General features: G+C 40.8%; 1 protein-coding gene across 1 annotated transcript in view; it reads left to right on the top strand.

Annotated features, from left to right (window-relative positions):
- The window catches only part of PSME4 (proteasome activator subunit 4), a 121,345-nt gene that overhangs the window by 69,762 nt on the left and 26,299 nt on the right, over positions 1 to 25,284 (top strand). The window contains exons 22-39 of the mRNA XM_060249138.1: positions 848 to 904; positions 1,574 to 1,629; positions 1,722 to 1,820; positions 2,390 to 2,452; positions 2,567 to 2,662; positions 3,556 to 3,687; positions 4,015 to 4,224; positions 5,191 to 5,327; positions 5,632 to 5,685; positions 9,589 to 9,718; positions 10,531 to 10,612; positions 11,515 to 11,668; positions 12,371 to 12,440; positions 16,165 to 16,290; positions 17,176 to 17,328; positions 18,285 to 18,389; positions 21,633 to 21,724; positions 22,106 to 22,237. Of these exons, the coding sequence (XP_060105121.1) occupies positions 848 to 904; positions 1,574 to 1,629; positions 1,722 to 1,820; positions 2,390 to 2,452; positions 2,567 to 2,662; positions 3,556 to 3,687; positions 4,015 to 4,224; positions 5,191 to 5,327; positions 5,632 to 5,685; positions 9,589 to 9,718; positions 10,531 to 10,612; positions 11,515 to 11,668; positions 12,371 to 12,440; positions 16,165 to 16,290; positions 17,176 to 17,328; positions 18,285 to 18,389; positions 21,633 to 21,724; positions 22,106 to 22,237 (1,948 nt within the window). The remainder of the gene's footprint in view (positions 1 to 847; positions 905 to 1,573; positions 1,630 to 1,721; positions 1,821 to 2,389; positions 2,453 to 2,566; positions 2,663 to 3,555; positions 3,688 to 4,014; positions 4,225 to 5,190; positions 5,328 to 5,631; positions 5,686 to 9,588; positions 9,719 to 10,530; positions 10,613 to 11,514; positions 11,669 to 12,370; positions 12,441 to 16,164; positions 16,291 to 17,175; positions 17,329 to 18,284; positions 18,390 to 21,632; positions 21,725 to 22,105; positions 22,238 to 25,284) is intronic.

The following is a 25,284-nucleotide window of genomic DNA, read 5'->3' as shown; positions in this document are numbered from 1 at the left end:
GTTCTGAAATCCTTGAAAATCCCAATTGCCTTTTTACATTTTTAGTATTTTAGTGGCCAATATAAGTTTGATGATGACAGCAAAGCATTCCATTGTGGTATCATACCCTCCTATTAAATTAGTGATTTAAAACATTCTGCAGGTTTAGTTCTGCATAAAATAAAAATGTATTAATATTGCGTGAGCATAGGTCAGTTCTTATTTTTTATGAACCAGTAGAAAATACCCACATGCCCCATCAAGTGTGAAGAGCACAGATGTTGTTTTAGGAGTGTCCCTCTGTTTGCAACTTTCTCACTCAAACAAAATCCCTAGCCTAAACTTGATCTTTTCTCCATCATTGCTTTGTAGTTTTCCTTTAAAGAGTTTCCTTTAAAGAGTTTTCCTTTAAAGAGTTGCATACCTAATTCTGAATGTGATGAACATCCTTTACAGTTGATGGGCAGTATGTGTGTATTGTATTCTGGTGTGTGTTACTAAGAGTACAAACTTATTAACCCTTAATTGCTCATAAACAGATACTTCTGGGGACTTCCTGATTCACTCCAGTGTTGTTGTCAGCTTGGTGTACACAACACAGAATGCATGGGCAAAATTACAGCTGGCACTGAAATGAACAAGGAAGTCCCTGTTTTCATGTGAATTGTGTGTGCATGCTGGAGATGGTGTCTGTGTGCATATGTACAGTACAAATCTTTTCATGTCTTCCTTGTAGTACCTTTGACTTGCTAGGAACAATTTCTTTTATTTTTTATGTTTTTTCTTTAGTATGCCCAGGCCTGTGTTTTGTACCTTTGTTTAATGTGAAGTAAGCTTTACAGATAATGAATGGTCTTCCCTTGTCTAGATTTGTCAAGAGAGAATTACAGGGAAACAATTGCCAGGGTTACAAGGAAGCTTCTACGTAAGTGAGCTTTTGTATTTAATGTGTTTATAATCTGTATTTCCTATTTTAGTTTAAGGTGGTTTACCTAAACATGTCATTGAATGAATCATAAAACCATATTAAAAATCACTGCACATAAAACTAGTCTAACAGAATTTGCATTCTGTCCTGTAAAGCATAGCACCAAAATGAATACTAGTCCAATAAACTGGAGATCAATAACTGCCAAAGGCCTTCTGGAACAAAAACATTTTATGGGCCATCAGGGAAGAAACTTCTTGTATATCCTTTGGAGCCCAGCACATTGCTCCAAAATAGATTACTAATGATGGAAGACATAAACAGTGTCCTTGTTGAAGGAACAGCCAAGATCTAAGCTGGTACAAGGGTTAACAGCAGGAGAGGCAGTCCTTCGGATATGGGAGCTAAAGGTCATGAAGAACAACCAGTTCTTTGAATGGAAACCAGGAATACAGTAGCCTGTTTCTTTCTGTTCTCATTTTGATGGCATCACCATAGGTTTAAAATTAAATTTCACTGAGGGTAGTTAAAGAATTTAAAAAGTCATTTTAGTATGTATTTACAGAATGTTGAGTGGTTTCAGTTTAAATCAAAGGGTCCTGATTGTTGCAGTCTATGAACTATTTGAACTTTTTACTTATGGGATTTTCCTTATTCTTATTATAGAGTATGTACTTGACCACTCTGAGGATGATACCAAGTCATTGTTTCTCATCATAAAGGTACAATTGCAGAGTCTGATAGATTTTGATGTGTGTGTTTTTTAGCCAGCTAAATGGATTTGTTCCATATAACCTAAACTCTTCTCTTTCAGATAATTGGTGACCTTTTACATTTCCAGGGTTCTCATAAGCATGAGTTTGATTCTCGATGGAAAAGCTTTAACTTAGTGAAGAAATCTATGGAGAACAGGGTAGGTGTTTTATATAAACTACTTATCTAACCATAAATCTGTGTTTTTGAAATTCCAGAAAGAGTATCTGTGAAGCCTGAGGCCTTAATTGTTCATTCACAATTAATGCAATGGTAGAGAGGCTAGAGAAGTCTGCTTAATCACTGAAATTAGGAACTAACATAGCACTTAAATACATCAGTGCTACTGGGAGTGCCTTTTATCTCTTTGGCTGAGCAAATGATTTGCCTGTAAAATAGATCCTAGTTCTTGTGAAACTGGCAGATTTATTCACAAAGCACTACAAACAGAATACACTTTAAGGATGAAACTGGAAAACAGATAAACTGGTAGCCTAAGAAGCACATACTTTTTTGTCCAGCATACAATGAATAAATTTGGAGGCTACTGTTAAAATGGAAGCACTATAAAGCACAGAACTATAAAAAATTGTCTTGGACTAAAGATGCATAATGTAGATTTTCCCTGTTTCCAAGCAAAAGGTATATATGGGAAAGTTGAAAAATCTGAGGGGAAGTGGGAGACCAGGCATCCATACATAAGGGTGTCTTTTTCTTTTTCTTTTGCAGCTTCAAGGAAAGAAACAGCATATCAGGGCACTGCTAATTGACAGAGTCATGTTGCAGCATGAGGTAATGTTCATCTCTTTACGGTCAGTGTTTACTTATTGGCTGTCTTGAAGTTTGTCCATCTGTATTCCTTGTGCAAAAATCTTCCCCTCTTCTAATTTGGAACTTTCTGTTTAGCTGAGAACACTCACTGTTGAAGGTTGTGAATATAAAAATGTACACCAGGACTTGATCAGAGACCTTCTACGTTTGTCCACAAGTTCATACAGCCAGGTAAGTGTATGTAAGTGTGACAGTTTTGTCTTTGGCAGTTTTTTCTTTGATAGTTTTCCCCAGGTAGTGTTTATGCACTAATTTTCAAGTTGGTGTTTTGCAATGAATGCAGTATTGTCCAGCTTATAGAAATGGTGTGCTGGCTTTGTTGTTTGTTATGATACTCTGCAGGGTTAAATTGTTCAGAGGGCCCCTAACATCTTACATTGTGCTTATAGATTGTTTGGCCAGGATTAAAATTTACTATGGCACAAATTAAAGGATGGATCCAAAGATCCTGCTTTGTGTGCAGATGGCACCTTAATTGTGTGTTTGTATATTGTTCCTCCTCTCCATCTGCAAACTTTTTATCTCTTTCATCATCTATGCCCAGGAGATACTCATACACAGGAGTGGATTGGGAAGTGAAAATGTCCTGGAAAGAGGTTCACCCTCAATAAGGGAAAAAGGAAGAGGGCCCAGCCCTGCCCACCTCACCAGTGGGGGGAGGGGAAGAAGGAGCAAGCTTGCCGCAACTTCTGTCCATCTCCTACCCACTTCACACCCATATACCTGGTGCAGGGCTGCTGACTTCTGGTGGCAGAAGTTCTCAACCTCCCACCTTTGTGAAGGCTACCAGTTTGCATGAGTGAAGGCTCTCTTGCCCTGGTAGGGGGGCAGCCACTGACTGGCCCACTGAAACTTTCTGTGGTGGTCTTAATGTTCCTGTGCTTAAATATGCTAGACATAAGCCTGAATAACTGGCTGGTGCAGGGAAGTCGATGCTAACAGAAACAGAGTATGAACCAGTAGTCACAATTTAATCACTTTTGTTAATCCAAGCTTTATTTCCACTTTATGTACGTTCCTGCATTCGGCCTCCATATGAAGGTTCATGGTGCTTCTTTCCTTAGGTCAGAAACAAAGCTCAACATGCATTCTTTGCGGCCCTGGGGACTTACAACTTCTGTTGTAGGGACATTATTCCTCTGGTGTTGGAGTTTTTACGGCCAGAGGCACACGATGTCACCCACCAGCAGTTTAAAGTAAGGCTTCTGTTACTTCTTTCTGTGCTATTTTGAAAATGGCTGCGCTTCTGATAGGAGCAGTTTGCTGTGAATTGTGGTAAATATGAAAAGAACCCCTGACTTTGTCTTGCAGTCAGGTGTGTTGTATAATATTGTTTGTTAACTGATGTTAGAAGTTTGTCATTTATGTGAGCAAATGTGACTTACATCTGGGTTTCTAAAATGAATATATTGTAGGGCAAAGTTGTACATATTAACTTTCAACAATAATTTACTGAAGTTTTCTGAAGCTGTTTGTCTTCAGTTACCTGTTTACAATTTACTCCTACAATCTGCTCTTCACAGGGTGCCTTGTATTGCCTCCTTGGAAATCACAATGGAGTGTGCTTAGCCAATCTGCATGACTGGGACTGCATTGTGCAAACCTGGCCTGCAATAGTCTCCTCTGGACTTAGCAAAGCAATGTCTCTGGAAAAACCCTCTATAGTCAGGCTATTTGATGACCTTGCAGAGAAGATCCATTGGCAGTATGAAACAATAGGACTGGATTTTGAAGTAAGCAAGAGTACAAATATATAAGCCTAAGCAGTCTTTAGAAATGGCTGCATCAAGATATTGTCAAAAGTACTGAGTGGCTAAGATTTTGGAGGGGGATGTTGGAGGCTGTAGGGGAAGAGTTGCTAGTCTACATGCATCAGATGCATTTGCCTCATGGAACCGCCCTGAACTGGGGAACAGATATTTCCAAAAAATGTACATGGTCAGTTGTATTTGAGGGACGCATATGTCTAATTTGCAGTGTTAGGAAGTTACAGTTGATCCCTAGGTAACTGTGAGTCATGTTTGTACTGTATGCTTTATACTCATTCTAGGTGATTGCTATAGAAGGTGTGTAGTATATTTACTGTTTTGTTCAAGGCCTCATAAAATACTGTACAGTGGGGTATTCATTCTGTGGGTTGTGGAGAGCCACATTCACAATTTCTGTCAACCAGAAGAGTCACATCTACTTTCATCCCTAGCATGAGGCCTTTGCCTCAGGGTGGTTCACAGGATGGGAGGGGGTTAGTAGCAATGTTCCCTCTAAGCTGCAGAGTCTTCTGAGCAAAAATTCTACTTTGTGAGCTACTGGCATTAAAGTTGTGAGCTACTGCATAAATTATTGTGCTCTGGGGTCATCCTTCCTGAGCTAAGACAAAAATGTGTGAACCAGAGGCTAAAAATCTGTGAGCTAGCTCACGCTAACTCAGCTTAGAGGGAATGTATTTATTTATTACTTTCAATTTCTATCCCGCCCTCTCTGCAAGCGGACCCATGGCGGCTAACAATCAGTTCAGATATATAATTCCAATTTAAAACCAATAAAATACAATTACATTTAAAACATTTTATGGTGCTCTACAACTTTTTTGTACTAACATTGACTAGTAGTGTTTTCTGGTTCCTTGGTGGCTTCTTGAACATCTAATGAATATCCTTTGTTTTGTCAAAGGATTCATTTGTGACTCTATCCTTCTCCAGGTTTCAGAGAAATGTGTTGAGGTGGCTGTTCAAATGCAGAAATTGATATATCCACACAACAGCTGGACTCCTCTTAGTCCAGAAGAGATTCAGTTGGGAAAGCAGCGACAGAAAGAAAGGAATTCAGAGGCCTCACAGTAAGTGGGAAAGGCTCTATGATTAGAGATTTCATTGCAGCTTGAAACCTTTTTTCTTTTTTTTTAGCCTAATGGTTGCTGTCTTTGTTCCATGAGAAATTTTTACTATGGTTGTCTGTAGAGTGAGAACACACAAGTGCTGAAGAATGAGGTGTCCAGTTTAAAATTTTCATCCAGACCAGTTTGAGCCTTTTGCTTATAGTAATTGCTACACAGAGAATCAGGCTGTGTTCACAAGATGCTTGTGCTATCAAGAAGCTGATTGTGTTGTTAATAATCTAGATATTCCTTGTTTCATTTTCAGAAATTATGAAAACTTGGTTAACAAACTATTAGATGCTGTGGATCAAAGAAATCTGTAAGTATGTCAGTGTGAAGATACCTTTTTTAAAAAAGTACTGAACATGTTTAAGTTACTGAGAGTTTTAAAACAGTCCTGTGGGATTACAATATTTATTGTGCTTCTCACAGCCTCATTCTAAATTCTTGCCAGATTTATGAGTTTGGCTTTCAAGGTTTAGTTCACATCAGAAGATACATTTGGATCAGAACTGGAAGGTAGCAAATGTCACCCCCATCTTTAAAAAGGGTTCCAAAGGAGATCGGGGAAATTACAGGCCAGTCAATCTGACTTCAATACCGGGATGATTGGTAGAAAGCATTATCAAGGACAGAATGAGTAGGCACATTGATGAACACGGGTTATTGAGGAATACTCAGCATGAGTTCGGTAAGGGAAGATCTTGCCTCACTAACCTGTTACAGTTCTTTGAGGGGGTGAACAAACATGTGGACAAAGGGGACCCAATAGATGTTTACCTTGACTTCTGGAAAGTCAAGCCACTAGTGGGAAGGGCGGGATACAAATCTTAAATAAATAAATAAAAGCTTTTGATAAATTTCCTCATCAAAGGCTCCTTAGTAAGCTCGAGAGTCATGGAGTAAAAGGACAGGTCCTCTTGTGGATCAAAAACTGGCTAATTAATGGGAAGCAGAGAGTGAGTATAAATGGGCAGTCTTCGCAGTGGAGGATGGTAAGCAGTGGGGTGCCGCAGGGCTCAGTACTAGGTCCCATGCTCTTTAACTTGTTAATTAATGATCTGGAGTTGGGAGTAAGCAGTGAAGTGGCCAAGTTTGCAGATGACACTAAATTGTTCAGGGTGGTGAAAACCAGAGGGAATTGTGAGGCACTCCAAAGGGATCTGTTGAGGCTGGGTGAGTGGGCATCAACATGGCAGATGAGGTTCAGTGTGGCCAAGTGCAAAGTAATGCACATTGGGGTCAAGAATCCCGACTACAAATACAAGTTGATGGGGTGTGAACTGGCAGAGACTGACCAAGAGAGAGATCTTGGGGTCATGGTATATAACTCACTGAAAATGTCAAGACCGTGTGCGATTGCAATAAAAAAGGCCAACGCCTTTATTAGGAAGGGAAATATTGGGAATTATTAGGAAGGGAATTGAAAACAAATCAGCCAGTATCATAATGCCCCTGTATAAATCGATGGTGCGGCCTCATTTGGAATACTGTGTACAATTCTGGTCACCGTACCTCAAAAAGGATATTATAGCACTGGAAAAAGTGCAGATAAGGGCAACTAGAATGATTAAAGGTTTGGAACACTTTCTCTATGAAGAAAGGTTAAAACGCTTGGGGCTCCTTAGCTTGGAGAAACATCGACTGCGGGGTGACATGATAGAAGTTTACAAGATTATGCATGGGATGGAGAAAGCAGAGAAAGAAGTACTTTTCTCCCTTTCTCACAATACAAGAACTCGTGGTCATTCGATGAAATTGTTGAGCAGACAGGTTAAAATGGATAAAAGGAAGTACTTCTTCACCCAAAGGGTGATTAACATATGGAATTCACTGCCACAGGAGGTGGTGGCGGCGGCTACAAGAATAGCCAGCTTTAAGAGGGGATTGGATAAAAATATGGAGCAGAGGTCCATCAGTGGCTATTAGCCACTGTGTATATATATGTGTGTGTGTGTGTCTGTGTATGTGTATATATATATATATACACACACACACACATATATTGGCCACTGTGTGACACAGAGTGTTTGACTGGATGGGCCATTGGCCTGATCAAACATGGCTTCTCTTATGTTCTAGAAGAACATCTGGATCAAAGCAAAAGTAGGAGAGCTCCAACGCTTCCTTGCTGGCCTGATTAGATAGGGCAATTTTTAACTACAGTAAATGCACAATGATTTGCCCAAAATACTACTTCTGAGTAGCTTGTGCACAAGGTGGTTGGTATTAAGTCAACAGCTGGTTGGGAATGGTCTGGGGATCATAGATCTGGGTACCATGTGCTCTACGTATTTTTCTTTCAAAAATATCATGAACTGAAAATAAAAGGCATTTTCTATCTTCAGGCAGTAGATCACAATTCTTACCTGTAGTTATTTATGAAGATAAATAACTTATGCCCCTCTTTTCCTATTAATGAGGGGCAGGGAAAATGTAGGGTGCGACGCAATGAATTTTTTGAAGGTGTTATCATTGGAAGATCTACATTTCAGTATAGATGCTGTTACTATTCTGGTCATGGTGGTATGCTGCTTCCAGTGCTAGGTTCTTGAAATATAAGAGTGCTCCCGCACGTCACTCTTGTGTCTTGTTGAGACTGATAGAGTTATATGTGCTGAGAAAAACAATGCAAACTGGTGTGGTAGTTTAGCATATTTGAATGTATTGGAACCCCCTGAATTAAAAATTGTGTTAATTTCCAAAGCATAGGAAGAGCCACGATGGATTAGGCAAGTGTTCCATCTTGTCAAGCATTTTGTTTCACACAGTGGTCAAGCAGTTGCTCTGGAAGGCCAACAAACAGGGCACAGAGGCCAAGGCCTTCCCCTGAAGTTGCTTCTTACCACTAACTTTCGGAGATTTACTGCCTCTGGTTATTAATGTAATATTGAAACTTAATCCTGGCAAGACAGAGATTCTCTGGGTTAGTTAGAAAGGCAGGCCTTGGACTTCAGATCTCCCCTGTCATGGATGGGCCTGTGATCCCTTTGAAAAGCCAGGTTGCAGATTGGGAGTAACGCTTGACACAGTGGTCACCTTAGAAGACCAGGTGGCTGTTGTGGCTTGAAGTGTGTTTGCTCAACTTTGCCTGGGGTGTCACCTGCATCTATTCCTGGATCAGTCATATCTATCTACAGTGACCCATGCCTTTGTTACATCTAGATTGGACTGTTGCAATGCACTGTACTTGGGGCTGCTCTTGAAGAGTGTTCAGAAGCTGCAGTTAGTACAGAATGCTTTGACTAGACTGCTGGTCAAGTTGAACCACTGAGAACATGTTACCCCAACACTGCAGCAATTGCATTGGTTCCTGATCCACTCCCAAGCACAATTCAAGGTGTTGTCCTTTAAAGCCCTGTGTGGCTTGGGACTTAGAGTATCTGAAGGACCATCTTCCTGCATAGTTTCCTGTTCAGGAATTAAGATGACGGGGAGATGCCCTCCTGTCTCACTAATTAAAGACCCTTAGGTAGGTCCCCAAGAGAGGGTCTTTTCCCTGACAGCCCAACAATTATGGAACAACCTTCCTAGGGAGTTGTGCCTCATCCCCTCATTTTCAATCTTCAGGAGGCAGTTCTTTATTTAGTACCTCATTTTGATTGATTTAGCTTTTCGTATTGGTAGTCTGAACTTTATAATAGTTGTTTTTAATGTGTTTTTAATAATGTTCTATTTATATTGTAAGCTGCCTTGAGTTCAATAAGGGAGAAAGGTGGCTAATAAATGTTTTAAATAAATAAATATGGGAAAAGATGTATGTATAATCAAAAGAAATATTGAGGCCACAGCAGTTATGACAAAGTCACTGAATACTTACTGTAGCTTTGGTTATAACTATTATTACTACAGTAATTGTTGTGTATCAGCTATTTTTCATTACTGTTGCTGAGTGTTGTAGTAGAGCTTGATCCTCTCTTGCTGTTAATGTTATTTGTCTTTGTTCTCCTTCTGGTGATTTAAAAAAAACCAAAATTGTTCCTTGTCATAAACATTAAAGTTTGTGTTTCCCTTCACTGCAAGTAACTGCCTTGATGTTACAGCTATGTAAGCAGAACCTTGTTTTCTAGTTGAGATCTGAATCCATGAAAGTGTGGTAGCAGCATGGAGTGTTGTGGTGTCCAGAAGAACTTGCTTAGCAATGAAATGTGTTGGGTATCATTTTGCATTCTGTCCAGTAGAGTGGTTGACTTTTGCCATTCTCTCCATCTTGCTATTTTAGCCCTTGGAAGTTTGAACACATTGGTGTTGGTTTTCTGTCCCTGCTGTTGAGAGATGACAGAGTGCTGCCCGTCAGAGCCATAAAATTCTTTGTGGAATGTCTCAATCATGATGCGCTAGTGGTCCGCAAGGTACGCATAGCAGCTGGATCAAAATACTTTCTATAGTAAATGCAATACCATAGTAAATACAGTGCTGGGCCACTGCTGTTAACTAAGGGTGGATTCACATGATTCTGTGTTCTCTGCATAGTAAACTGACTTTTCCCCCTCCCCATTGATCTTACGAATGTGGCCAGTACACTCTGTGCATTCTTAAAGGTGCAACTTGACTCCTATTTCATTCTTGCTACACTCATTCAGAAGTGTGCAGGGGGGGGGAGGTAAACCATAAAAAATGAGACTTGGCGGACAAGTGATGTCTTGCATAAGTTGAGCTGCCCAACCCTTATAGGAAGCCTAGCTCATCATGCAAATAGCACAGTTTACTTTTTGGGTAGCAAATGAAGGGCAAAATGATTTACCAAGGCTTAATCATTTTTATTGAGGTGTTGGAAGCATCTTCAGAATCACATGGAGAAAGTAAATTGAGATAATAGCAGGCCAGGTTCAGGACTTCAAAGAGATTCTTGTTTAGATGCTGTTTTGAGTTTTCAGTGACATACAGCGACTGTGTAAAACCTCCAGGGTCTTGCCTGTAGGAAGGCATAAAAATAGCATGTTGCAGACTGAGCTGGAAGGAAATTGCTTCTCCCTTCCTTGTTACTAACAGTGGTTCCACTCTATGACCAGTTCAGCAATCCTTTGTGGGTGGGGGAGATGTTCCCCATCCAATGTTCAGTGTTTAGATTCTTTTCTTTACACACTTGTAAAGGCTAATACTGAAACACTTGCCTTTACTAAATTTGTTAAGTGTGCAAGTTAACCCTCACTCTCCTTTTTAGATGGCGATCTCTGCTGTGGCTGGTATCCTCAAGCAGTTGAAGAGGCCTCATAAAAAGGAGTCAATATGCCCTTTCCAAATCAGTAAGTGTGCTTCCCCATCAGATATGAAGTCATCATTCTCCTTCCCCTCCTTTCAATTGCTTTCTGCAAGTATAAATGTGAAACACACTCTAGTAGCATTTTAGTAATGCTTACATTATATTGATTTCAGTAGTGATGGAATAAGGCTTGCCTATAATTCAGCTACAGTAATTTTACTGCCATATTAAAGGAAATACTAAAAGATCACTTAGAGGAAATGTATATTGAGTTAAATTGTACTGATAGGTGAAAACAGCATTTTTACCCAGTCTTAAACTATCTGTCTGTGAAAACACTTCTTCATGTTCTCACCTTGTGATTGGACCATTGGGTACATGGTGTTGGAAAGTGCCATCAAATCATAGTAAATTTAAGATGACCCCATAAGATATTGAAGGCAAAAGAAGAACAGACAGGTTAAAACGGATAAAAGGAGCAGACAGGTTAAAACGGATAAAAGGAAGTACTTCTTCACCCAAAGGGTGATTAACATGTGGAATTCACTGCCACAGGAGGTGGTGGCGGCCACAAGTATAGCCGCCTTCAAGAGGGGTTTAGATAAAAATATGGAGCAGAGGTCCATCAATGGCTGTTAGCCACAGTGTATGTGTGTATATAAAATTTTTGGCCACTGTGTGACACAGAGTGTTGGACTGGATGGGCCGTTGGCCTGATCCAACATGGCTTCTCTTATGTTCTTATGTTCTAACAGAGGTGATTTGCTGTTTCCTGACTCTGTGTCACAACCCTGGACTTCCTTGGAGATCTCTCATCCAATTATTATTCAGAGCCAACCCTGTTTAGCTTCCAAGATCTGATGAGATTGGGCTAGCTAGCCAGGACCATTCAAGTCAGGGCATGGTGCATGGTGGTAGATAGACAATTCTTCCTTTTGCACACAGGTGGCGTTTCTCAGCCTTCTGATATCCAGGCTGGTGATAGGCCTGACAACCGGTGGTTGCATTATGAAAGTGCCAGTTTACCAAGGACAAAACAAGCCTGGGAGTCCTGTTGTTTTGTGGAGAAAACGCATTGGGGATATTACACCTGGCCTAAGTAAGTGTTGGCTTAGCCTCTCCCTCCAATCTGGGACTGCAGCTGCTTCAGAGTCTCCTTATTAAACAAAGCCTTTTCAGCTTGCTAGTTGTCTTTTCCCTCTGACATTATGTCTTGCTTATATGTGACTTAATTGGACAATTCATGGTTGCAGCCATGCTGAATAAATTCAATATATATCACAAAAAACCAATTGCTTTTGGGGTTTGCTTTTGGGGGGAAATTGTACTGAGTCAGACATTTTTATAATGTTATTCCAATTTATATACCACCCCTCCCCCACAAAGTGGGGCTCAGAGCATAATGTATATACTATATAGCATATAGATATTGAGATGGGCTTGGATCCAGTGGAGGATTTCTGTAGACGTGTGTGTGTGTGTTATTTTGCTGTTCCCCCCCCCACACACACACTTTCTCACTGTAGACCTCTGCCTCTTCCCTCACCCATATATAAATATATAAAGTACTAAAAATGGAAAGTGGGATTCCTTACATTTTGATTTGGTCACATTTTGGCTTGGGTGTTTGTGCTTTTTTGTGTGGTACTAGCTGCTTTTCTGATACATGAAAATTTGCCTTCTTTTGTCATTGCTTTTGAGAGTTGCTTCCTGTAGTGGTAATATAACTACATTTTCTCTTTGTTCTATTCAAGAATAATATTGTATGTTGGTTCATAATATGTCACCCCACTATTTCTAGAAACATGGAGATCTATGCGTCTGCAGATCAACAGCCAAAGCTTGGAAGGAACAGAAATGAACTTTCAGAGGTAAGGCTGATACCTTAAATCTTAAAAGAGGAAACTGAAAGGAAAGGCAAATACAGTCAAAACCCTTGGGGAAGCTTGGAGGCTATTTAAAACTACAATCCTAGAAGCTCAGATAAAATATATATCACAAGTTAGGAAAGGCACAAACAGGTATAAGAAAAAGCCTGCATGGTTAACAAACAAAGTAATGGAAGCTGTAAAAGGTAAGAAGGACTCCTTTAAGCGGTGGAAAGCTTGTCCAAGTGAGATTAATAAAAGGGAAAACAGGCTGTGGCAAATCAAATGAAAGACTGTGATCAGGCAGGCAAAAAGGGACTATGAGGAGCATATTGCAAAAAACATAAAAACCAACAATAAAATTTTCTTCAAATATATTAGAAGCAGGAAACCAGCCAGGGAGGCAGTGGGGCCCTTGGGGTAAAAGGATTACTGAAGGAGGATAGGGAAATGGCTGAGAATCTGAATGCATTTTTTGCCTCCGTCTTCACGGTGGAAGACGAGAAGTGTTTGCCCGCTGCAGAACCATTAATTTTGGAAGGGGTGTTGAACGACCTGAGTCAGATTGAGGTGACAAGAGAGGAGGTTCTACAACTGATTGACGAATTAAAAACTAATAAGTCATCAGGTCCAGATGGCATACATCCAAGAGTTCTGAAAGAACTCAAAGTTGAACTTGTGGATCTTCTGACAAAAATATGTAATCTTTAATTGAAATCTGCCTCTGTTCCTGAGGACTGGAAGGTAGCAAATGTCACCCTCCTCTTTAAAAAGGGTTCCAGAGGAGATCCAGGAAATTACAGGCCAGTCAGTCTGACTTCAATACCGGGAAAGTTGGTAGAAACCATTATCAAGGACAGAATGAGTAGGCACATTGATGAACACGGGTTATAGAGGAAGACTCAGCATGGGTTCTGTAAGGGAAGATCTTGCCTCACTAACCTGTTACAGTTCTTTGAGGGGGTGAACAAACATGTGGACAAAGGAGACCCAATAGATGTTGTTTACCTTGACTTCCAGAAAGCTTTTGATAAAGTTCCTCATCAAAGGCTCCCTAGAAAGCTGGAGAGTCATGGAGTAAAAGGACAGGTCCTCTTGTGGATCAAAAACTGGCTAATTAATAGGAAGCAGAGAGTGAGTATAAATGGGCAGTCTTCGCAGTGGAGGATGGTAAGCAGTGGGGTGCTGCAGGGCTCAGTACTGGGTCTCATGCTCTTTAATTTGTTCTTAAATGATTTGGAGTTGGGAGTGAGCAGTGAAGTGGCCAAGTTTGCAGATGACACTAAATTGTTCAGGGTGTTGAGAACCAGAGAGGATTGTGAGGCACTCCAAAGGGATCTGTTTAGGCTGGGTGAGTGGGCGTCAACGTGGCAGATGTGGTTTAATGTGGCCAAGTGCAAAGTAATGCACATTGGGGCCAAGAATCCCAGCTACAAATACAAGTTGATGGGGTGTGAACTGGCCGAGACTGACCAAGAGAGGGATCTTGGGGTCGTGGTAGATAACTCACTGAAAATGTCAAGACAGTGTGCGCTTGCAATAAAAAAGGCCAACGCCATGCTGGGAATTATTAGGAAGGGAATTGAAAACAAATCAGCCAGTATCATAATGCCCCAGTATAAATCGATGGTGCAGTCTCATTTGGAATACTGTGTGCAATTCTGGTCACCGCACCTCAAATAGGATATTATAGCATTGGAAAAAGTCCAGAAAAGGGCAACTAGAATGATTAAAGGGTTGGAACACTTTCCCTATGAAGAAAGATTAAAACGCTTGGGGCTCTTTAGTTTGGAGAAACGTTGACTGCCGGGTCACATGATAGAGGTTTACAAGATAATGCATGATAGAGAAAGTAGAGAAAGAAGTACTTTTCTCCCTTTCTCACAATACAAGAACTCGTGGGCATTCGATGAAATTGCTGAGCAGTCAGGTTAAAATGGATAAAAGGAAGTACTTCTTCATCTAAAGGGTGATTAACATGTGGAATTCACTGCCACAGGAGCTGATGGCGGCTACAAGCATAGACAGCTTCATGAGGGGGTTAGATAAAAATATGGAGCAGAGGTCCTTCAGTGGCTATTAGCCACATTGTGTGTGTGTGTGTGTGTGTATATATATATGTATATATATGTGTGTGTGTGTGTGTGTGTATGATTTTTTTTGCCACTGTGTGACACAGAGTGTTGGACTGGATGGGCCATTGGACTGATCCAACATGGCTTCTCTTATGTTCTTATGCTCAAAGCCTGTCAGGCTGATACAAGATCAGGTGTATCTATTTCCCTTGTGATTGGGGGTGACTTTGAACAATCAAATATCCATAGCGCAATGATCCTGGACTTCATGCAGATCTTCTTTAAAACAGTAATACCAATGCTAATTTGCCTATGTACTGAAGAATTTGTTGTTGAAGATTGACAGTGGCTTTTCTGATCAGTTTCAATTTTCAGCAAGGAGATTAAATTGTAACATTTTGAATGTTTGACTTCATGGGGACATGGACTGAAAGCAGAGGATATGCCTGATCTGTGTGTGTGAATGAGCCACCACAGATCTTACAACACAAGATGGGAATGTCTTATTTCTTCACATCCCTTCCAATGTAGCATTTTAGTGAAGTTAATTCACATATTCTGCTGCCCATGATCAAGTATTCAGTTCTGTTTTAGAGAAATCAATGTACAGTAAGAAGAATCTACGAAACAACCTGTGACTGCTTAACAGAGCAGAGTTGAACCTGTGAGACTTCCTTATCCTCTGTCAAAGCATCAGAACATCCAGCCCAGTCCAACTGCTCAGATTGACAGTGACCCCCTTGAGGAGGTCCTAACTGGCATTATTTTAAGTGGAAATGCCAGAGAGAGCGAATTTGTAACCTTTATACATGCAAAGCATATGCTGTATTCCTGAGCTGTGGTCCCTCCTGAGAGTTGCTTTTCTGGTCATTCTCTTATTTGAACACAAGAAATCACCCTGATTTCAGATAGCATGTGCTGACCTGCATTGCCAACTCAAACCATGAGTGAAAACAGAATTTGGCATATTCTTGGCAAGGACAGCGTGCTCTTAAATCCTCTCATGGTAGTTTCTTTCTATACCAATTTATTATTTTGGCTATCATACATCTCTTAGTAAATACGTTAGTTATCTCACATCTCTTGTATTGACCAGTTATAGAAAAACAGGGGTGATTTGGCTGTTAATAAGTACATTGTTATGAGCACAGTAATTGAAGAAGAAGAAGAAGAAGAAGATATTGGATTTATATCCCGCCCTCCACTCCGAAGAGTCTCAGAGCGGCTCACAATCTCCTTTACCTTCCTCCCCCACAACAGACACCCTGTGAGGTGGGTGGGGCTGGAGAGGACTCTCACAACAGCTGCCCTTTCAAGGACAACCTCTGCCAGAGCTATGGCTGACCCAAGGCCATTCCAGCAGGTGCAAGTGGAGGAGTGGGGAATCAAACCCGGTTCTCCCAGATAAGAGTCCACACACTTAACCACTACACCACACCTTTGGCTGTGGTTTGATTCTATGAAAAAAACCCAACTAAGCTGAGCATCAGTTCAGAGTACAGCAGCCTTGAATAGAGTAGCACTGGTGAACTATGGCTCCACAGTGCTTTTCACATTGAGTGCTACTCTATAGGTTCCTTTCTATCCCACTCCTTACTTTTCTATTATTGAATCAGCACTTTGGTTGCATTACACTTTTTTTTTTTTTGCAGGCAGAACAAGTAATCTATGATCACTTTTCTGATGCAAAGTTTGTTGAGCAGTTAATCAAGTTTCTTTCTTTAGAAGACAGAAAAGGAAAAGATAAATTTAACCCACGCCGATTTTGCCTCTTCAAGGTAACTAGACCTTTTTTTATACTTTTTTTTTCCTGGGAGAAACCAGTAATCGGTCACTGAAAAAAGAGCAACATTGAATGATTAAATATTTATAATGGTGATACTACATGTTTATTTCATAGTATTGCCTTCCTATATGATGGCTAATGGGGAATGTGCTTATAAAAATATACTGAGAAGAATATTAAGCATGCATGTCAGAGGGCACAGATCCAAAAAATGCTTTTGCATGTGTATGTAGGCATGTGTACTTGCAGTGGCATATTCTGTTATTCCTGAACAGGAAGATACCCCTTCTTTCCCCCACTTTCTGTATAGCACAGTTGAAGGGTTTGAAAAGTTGTGTGAAATTTAATAAGTGTGCTGTCATTTTGGTATGGTTGTATGAGAGGTGATACAGGAATTACAACAAAAAGTCCCACTGTACACCCAGATCTCTAGCACACTTTTTAAAGACAAATATTTAGTTGTTTATTGGCTATATCTCTTGACTTTTACAATTTATAATCAAAATATGTAAGCTTCTGAAGTGATTTCTAGTCTTGATACTGAACAGGTCTAGATTTGCTTGGCTTCAGTTAGGTTGCTGCATACTTGTTTTCAAACCTGGGGAAATATGTTTATAATCGGCAACTTTTTAAAACAACAAAAACAGAACCATATTAGTTCCCTCAAGTCATCAAATCTTAACACGCACATTCTTTGTGGGACTTTTTATAAGGTATTTTAAAGGTTGTTCTAAATGACAAAAATGTTCTGGTTACTATCTGTAAGAATCAACTGAACTGAACAGTTTTAGTTCTCTTTCAAATGTATGAATTATTTGATGTCCTTTGTAAGGGCTAATTCAAGCTTAGCACCAAACGTTGAGTCTTTTCTTTACAGGGCCTATTTAGAAACTTTGATGATGCCTTCCTGCCAGTACTGAAACCTCACTTAGAACGACTAGCAGTAGATTCCCATGAGAGTCCTCAGCGATGTGTAGCCGAAATTATAGCTGGTTTAATAAGAGGATCTAAACACTGGACATTTGAAAAGGTACTGTGTCTTTGTTTCTAAATAGGGACATTTCAGTTGCCTTATTGCAAAACAAACAATCCCTTTAGTTCCTTAATACTGCTATATGAAACGCTAACATAAATTCAGCTTAAAACTCAACATTTCTGTTTTTAAAAATAGATTTTTCTTCTTTTTTAAAGTCTACATCACCTTGATAATAAGTCTACATCACCTTGATAAGATGATAATAATTGATCTCTGAGGTTTTCTGAACAAATAGATCCCGACTTGGATCCTAAGCCTTACTTCTGCTGATGCTGCATTTGGTCCTTTGCTGCAAAACGTGTCCCTTTGATGCTAGGTGTGTATTGGTTCATTGGAAGACACTGGCTTTTCATAAGTAGAAGCACCCAGTGCTGGGTGAATGCGCTTGGCTGTGGCAGAGCCCATGAAATGGAAAAAGGCACTGTGTCAGCAGAAGCAAGGAAGATCCAAGCCTGTGTTGCTAAGGCATTTTTTCTTCTAGTATCAGATTTATGAGTAGAACTCAAGAAACTAATGTCTCTGTTGTAAATCACTTTCCAAACCTTATAATACAGGTCACTCACCTTGAAACCGTAAAAGCTGAGAAGTAGTCTTGATTTTGGTTCTCCCCAAACTGAAGCTGAAAATGTGGAGAACTTTCCAATGGGTCATGTTGCAGAGTTTCAGAGCTATGTTGGTGGGGGTTAGAAATGATCCTCCATCTTCAATTTGAAGCTGTGTTCTGCTGAATCAGACCATTCGTCTGTCAAAGTCAGTATTGTCTACTTTGACTGGCAGTGACTCTTCAGGGTCTTTAACATCATCTACTGCATGGACCTTTTAATTGGAGGTGCTGGGAGCTGCATCTTGGACTTTCTGCATGCAAAAGAAGTACTCGATCACTTAGATACATGTTGCCTGTTATATATGTATTATATAATAGCACCTTCCTTGCTTGTTTTTTTGTACAGGTAGAGAACCTCTGGAAACTTCTGTGTCCCCTTCTTAGAACAGCTTTATCCAACATTACAGTGGAGACCTATAATGACTGGGGGACATGTATAGCAACCTCATGTGTAAGTTTTGGACATTTGGACATAAGGGGAGGGTGTATTTGAAAACCACGCAGTGTTGTTACACTCCCCTCCCCTGGTTTTTTTTCTTCTCTCCTTAGATGAGGGTGGGTTTCAAGACCACCCCAGTTGTCCTGAGGTGAGGATGGAAAATACCCATTCTCCCATGCTTCCTCTCTAGCCTTTGGAAATCTTGCTTGCTTTGCCATAGTACTAGTTGCCCATCTGCCCTGGCTGCTTCTCTGTTTTGTTCTTCCCTCCTTACCTTTGCTGTTATTTATCTTCCATCTGCCTGGCCATAAAGTTCTCTCTCTCTGGTGCAGGATAGGGCTTGGCCTTTCCTGGTGTTCATTCTCCAGTGGGGCAGACAGATGATCTTGTTATACAGTCCAGTTGGATGCTGCTTTCCAATGACAGGGGCTCTGGCTAGAGTTGGCCCAAGGATTTGGGTGCCCTAGGCAACTATGAAGCCCCCTCATTTAACAGAAAAATGAGATTTCTAGAAAGAACTTCTGCTTTTGTTAGCTGGTCATTTGAAATGAACAATCAAAAAATTAAAAATGGTATTTTATTGATTTTTTAAAAAAACACTTTTTATTAATTCTGACAATTTTTGAGTTGTAACCCCTTTGTATTAGGCTATCAATTTGTGTGAGCATGTTGAACTTTGCTTTAAATGCGTCGCTTCCATAAATTGGGTAATAAGTTGTTAGAGACAAAGATTTTATTCTGGCCTATAACTGGCCCGAGACCTTGGCCAGAGAAGGGGTTTTCTACAATGATCTCACTATTGCCACCTTGAGAGGTGCTGCAATAGTCCCCTTTACTAAAATAATCCTGGCTAGAGAAGTCCTAATAGCAAGACTTAAGGAGCCAGTCTGTTTTGCCATGGGCCAAACAAGCTTATTTGTTAACACTGGCATTTGCTGCATGTTTGTGAATATTTATTGCTGGGGTTTTAAAAATATTAATTTGGGATTCAGAGTGGAAGAACACAAAATAGCTTGAAAACTTTGTATCAGGAAAATCAGCACAAAGAAATATATGCATGGAGCAGTCAACCCTGGACTTTAAACACAATACAGTTTGCCATCAATTCCTCAACAAGGCATCTTAAGGAGAAAGTTTTATCAGAAACTAGCCTCCTTTGTCAAAATTACACCAAGCTTGGGTATTCCTTCCAGTTCTCAGGTCTTTCCATTCTATCAACTGTTCACATGAGATACAGATGGAGAATTATGTAACTAGTCAGAAGTTCCCTATTTCTTGCACATCTATCATCTGCCTACCCAAAAACTATCTGAGCTTAGTCCTGACCTGAATAGCCCAGGCAAGCCCAGTCTTTTCAGATCTTGGAAGCTAAGCAGGGCTGACCCTGGCAAGTATTTGGATGGGAGACCTGCAGAGAATACCAGGGCTGGGAGAGGCAAGCTATCAGGTCACTTTTCTGAACATTCTCCATGCCCCAGTAGGAGTTGCCAGAGGTTGCATGACTTCCAGGCATGGGCCATGCACACACACAAAATGCAAAAAAAACCAAAACAAAAACTCCCTCCCAAACTACCTTAGCTTTCTTTTGCACTCAACAGAATAGAAGTTTGTATAGCAAACCTTCTATATTAGACAACTCAGATGCTGGAATCATAAATACAACGTCTTGGGAGTAAATTGCATTAAATAAAATGGGGCTTACCTCTGAGTAGACCTGATTATGCTTGCTTCTGAAGTCACTCTTCCACTCAAACCATTTCAAACTGGAAAAGGGCAAGAGGTTGGCTTTTTAAAAGCAAGAAAAAAGGAGACAGCAAAAGGACTGGGTAAATGCTTAGGAATAGCTTTGCTTTTAAAAATAAATAAATATATAAAGGCCATGATTGAAGTGTGAGGAAGGAGCATACGTCTGTGCTAGATCAGGATTTTGAGGCAAAGGGAGGAAAGTGAAGCCCTCAAAGAGGCAGCTGTGTCCACACACTCCATTCCTGCCGTGGCTTGCTGTTTGCTGACATCAGGGAAAGGGACAGTCCCAAAACAAGTCCCACCTATCTCCTCTTCTCACCCCTTGCAATTTCAGAAGGCAGCCAACCTGAAAGGCAGGTGTGGGATCACTTCCACTGCTGAGACTCAGTGCATGTCTTCCATCCCAGCACTCTACCTCCTGATGATCCCTGAATGATGCCGCCTCACTGACTGCTAGGCCCCAGCATTAGCTTCTGATCCCCATTCTTTGGTCTTCTTGTTTCCCCTCCTAGTTGCCCAGCCACATCACAGGGAAATTGTCCCTGCTCAGGCTGCTTTCACTGTGGCTGATAGCAATGCCTAGGGCTGCCATGTGCTGCAGCACCACCAATCCCAGGCCTGGCAACAGGGGAAGTCAGTAGCCACTACCTGGCTACTCTGCTTGGCACCACTCAGGACTACCACTTGTCATACCCTGTGGAAAGGCACTGGATGTGGGATGGCAGTCGGAGTGCATCTATGGCAGCACCAACAGCAGTGGCCCCCAGCAGGCCACTGCTTGTTCTCAGTGGGTTGGGGGTGCTGGATGGGCTACTCCTTGTCATTGCTAACCCTGTTGATGCCACAAGAGGGCTGTCTTGGCTGTCTCGATTTCTTACACAGACTGGCACCCTGGCTAATCAATTGGGGCTATGCCTAATGAAGGGCCTGCTCTGACTTCTCCCATGACCATGAAGTAACCATATAGACTTAACTAGAAACAAATAATAGATGAGGCTGCTGATCATCACATTTATATGAAAAATAACTTTTTTTTATGATGACTAAGGCTTTAATCACATTCTTTTAACTGGGAGTGAGTCTCATGGGACTTACTTCTGAGTAAGCTTATATAGGTAGCAACAGAGGAATTCTGACAGATACTGTAGGAGTTTTAGTGGGATCTAAAAAAATCTGTTTAGGATGTAAACCTATAGTAATGAATTTATTATTAGTTTTGATTAATTAAACTATTTATATTCCACTTTTCCTTGTGGCAACAAGGCAGCAACCACCTACAAGAATGATTTACATAAGCTACCATTTTTGTACTGCATATTTTTTTACTATTGCTGTTGCAGCATCTGCCTGTAATTTATTTTTTTCTTTTTGCTAGGAAATGCTCTTCAGTAAAATTCATCACACAGTAGAAGTACTAGCTATTTAATTGGGTTTTTTTCAGAAGCACTCTATTATGAATTCTGTTGGCATAAATGACTTTTGCTCTCTTTTTCTTTGTTTTTAATACAGGAGAGCAGAGATCCCCGGAAGTTGCACTGGTTGTTTGAACTGTTGTTGGAGTCTCCACTTAGCGGTGAAGGGGGGTCATTTGTTGATGCATGGTAAGAAACTTTAGTGTTTACCTATTTGTGGGGAAGGTCTGAGTGACAAGTGGGACTCATGTTTTCCTAGAACAGGCTGTTCCTCTCTAGTCCTTGCTAGCACTGATGTAATATCAGAGTGTGTTGTGATTCTCCAGTTTCCCCTCATGGAAACACTCTCTCTCTCTCTCTCTCTCTCTCTCTCTGAGTCTTTCTTTCTCTCTCAACTGCATGAGCCAAGCACAAATTTTTTTTGTAAGCAGAAAATGGTCTTACGGGACTTCCTTTATGTACAAGTGCAACATTAAGGGATTTGGTTCTGTTGTATCTAGAAGCTTTGGAAGGAAGGTATAGTCATAACTGTAAACACTATACATTGTTTCTCACCCCTTTTCTCTATAGTCGACTGTACGTCCTGCAAGGTGGCCTCGCACAGCAAGAGTGGCGGGTGCCAGAGCTGCTGCACAGATTGCTGAAGTACCTAGAACCTAAACTCACCCAGGTTTACAAAAATGTCAGAGAGAGGATAGGAAGGTCAGTGTCAGCTGCTATAATTCTTATTTAAACTGTTATTATTTATAATAGATGTATTCCACCTTTTCTTTGAGGTACTTGAAGTTTAATATGTGGGTCTGTCCCATTTTGTCCTTGCAGTGAGTTAGGTTGGGTGTTGAGGAAGTGATCTTTTGTTGTTGAATATGGCCAAGACTAACACTTTGATCCTGTATGCTGCTTACTCCATTGTAAACCCAAATGAGAAACTATATGATATGCTTCTTAGGGTGAGAGTTGTACCTTGAAAAAACATTAACGGAATTCACATAATCTGATGGCAAACCTGAATAAGAAAGATTATTCCTCTGAATTAATTATGTTGCTTCATTTAATTAAAATACAAACAGTAGTATTCAGCTTTGTACTTACTTCTACCTCTAGTGATTAAGCTTTGATTGTTTGGAAAACCCATTTGCCTTTTGTGCATGTTGTTAAGGGGCAGTTTCTTCACTGTTACAACTTCACCAGGAAGTTGTTGCAAAATATGGTGAATAGAGCAAGCTATTGGAACAGGACTTTCAGATACCTCCCCAATTCTGATCCTGGGGGCAAAGGGACCCTCATGAAGTGCTATTCCACTAGTGAAAGAGCATTTTTGGATCCGACCACAGCCTTTCAACTTTCTTTGGAGCAGTGCTTATTTTCTCATGTTTTGCAAAAACTCTTTGCTTCAGTAATCTGATTAAAACAAGGAGGGGGAGGCTCATAAGAACTTGATGGAACATCCCAATTTCACCCTCCTTTACTATTTCCTCTTTCCTTTCCCTGAAAACTCCAGTAGCTTCTCCCCTTTTCCAGCTTCTATCTTTCTTTCCCACCCATCACCAAACCTACCTTTTTCCTGTCCCATTGTATTTAGTTTTCCCTCATTTCTTACCCCTGGCAGCCTCTCCTGTGGAAAAGTCTGGCCCAGTAGCATGGGGATGATTGCCAGGCTGTGCTCACTTGCACAGTGGTGAACTTTCAATGACTTGCAAGTGGTTTCTCCTGTATCCCCTTCCCTACACTATTTCCTCTTTCCCTACTCCTGGCAACCCTGACATCTTCATCTTTCCTGCTTCCTTCTATCCTTCCCATCCCACACAAGCCTACCTTCTATCTGCCCCCCTTCAGCTATATTATTTATTTACTACTTTGCCTTTCTCTCCAATGGGGACCCAAAGCAGCTTCCATTATTTTCCTATCCTCCGCTGTATCTTCACAGCAACCCTGTGCGGTAGTTTAGGTGAAGTGTGTGTGATGGGCCCAAAGTCACCCAGCAGGATTCCATGGCAGAATGTGGATTTGAGCCTAGGTTTCCCAGCTCCTAGTGTGATACTTTTACCACTGCACCACTGGCTTTCATGAGGTGGATGCTGCAGGGAGCTACTAAGTTTTCACCCCTGGGACTATGTGAGTCATGTAAGTAGTGTGGTAGCAAGTCCCCAATTAATTACTACCAGGCCTGGCTTAATGAGTCCTCTCTCAAGGGCAAAGGAGGAGGGAACCAGGGTACATTGTGAGGCCAGATTAGTCCTGGAAAAGGTCCTGTCTCCCTCCCCCTGCTTTTTGCTGACAGAAACCAAAGATTAAAGACTGGTAGCATTGTTATAGTTGCCTAGCATCCCCCACAAAGGCTGCTGAGGGCATTCATTCCATATATATATATATATATTTCTGCAAACCTGGGACTTTTCTCAGGCTTATAGAAAACCCTGTCTTGTTGTATAAGCTGGGGCACTGAAAATTCAGTGCACTGAAAATTCAATATATTCATGATTATACTTCCCACATGTTTCTGGTACACAGTCTCTGATGTAAATTAGCATAAAAAAGGCTTAGCAAGAACTTGTACTGGTTTTAGATACTGTTGAGTTTTTATGATTATTTATGTCAGTTCAGCTTGCTTCTGGGTTCGAAAAAGCAAATGATAAAATAGTTGTTAACCTCTGAATATGTTCTTTATGTCAGCCATTCTCTGGAATGGGTGTCCCCTTTGTTCAAGCATAGATTGAGAGCTGGTATAAAGCGCAGCTTAACCTGATCTCATCAGAGCCTGGAAGCTAAGCTGGTTAGTCGGCCATGGTTAGGACTTAGATGGGAGACAGCTAAGAAAGCCTGGGGTAGCTATGTTGAGAAAGGCAATGGCAGACCACCTCTGCTCATCTCTTACCTTGAAAACACCATGGTCTCGAGGTCACCATGTGTCTGTTGGGATTTGACAGCACACAGTTATTAGGAAGGGAATGACTGGGAGTGAAGGAGGAAGTTTCCTAACTTTCATGAAGAGCTGAACATATGAAACTTGTTTATGCTGAATCAGACTGGTCCACCTAGCACAGTACTGTCAACCCATACTGGCAGCTGTTTATTTCTCAGCACTGCTACCTAAGAATCTTTAAATTGGTGTTGTATGAATGGATGTTCCTATGCTTACCTTTTTAAAAAGAAAAAGTGAATTTCCCCCATCAGAGCCAAAGACATGATGCCAGTTTTAGCCTCAGGGTTGATCTACATGGAAGAGTAATGTAGTATGACTTGCTTAGACCATACTGCTTCATAAAGGTGGAACAGAGATATGGCTGAATATTCCTGGTTGTCAGAGCGAACTTTAAGTAGGAAGTTTTATTCAGAATGTAAGCTTTCGTGTGCATGCGCCCTTTGGAAGTCAGACAATGAAATGGGAGTACAGTGAGCAGTGCTTCATATAGCTGGTAGGCAGTGATAAAGCATGCAGAATAATAGTTTTGCATGCTTTACCACTGCCCACCAGCTATATGCACCTCTACTCACTGTACTCTCATTTTATCATCTGACTTCCAAGAGGTGCATGCACACGAAAGCTTACATTCTGAATAAAACTCTCTTGGTCTTAAAGGTGCTACTGGACTCCAACTTCGTTCTGTTGCTTCAGACCAACACAGCTTGCCACCTGGATTTAAGTAGGAAATAAGCTTATCAAACCATGCTAGTATTTCTTCTCCTGAAGTGCTAGATCTTGCATGGAGCATTTTAGAAAGAAATGTTCAAATACACATGTAAGCATC

The sequence above is a fragment of the Heteronotia binoei genome, chromosome 1 (genome assembly GCF_032191835.1).
Source record: "Heteronotia binoei isolate CCM8104 ecotype False Entrance Well chromosome 1, APGP_CSIRO_Hbin_v1, whole genome shotgun sequence".
NCBI lineage: Eukaryota > Metazoa > Chordata > Lepidosauria > Squamata > Gekkonidae > Heteronotia > Heteronotia binoei.
This window is presented reverse-complemented; position numbering and strand designations above follow the sequence as displayed.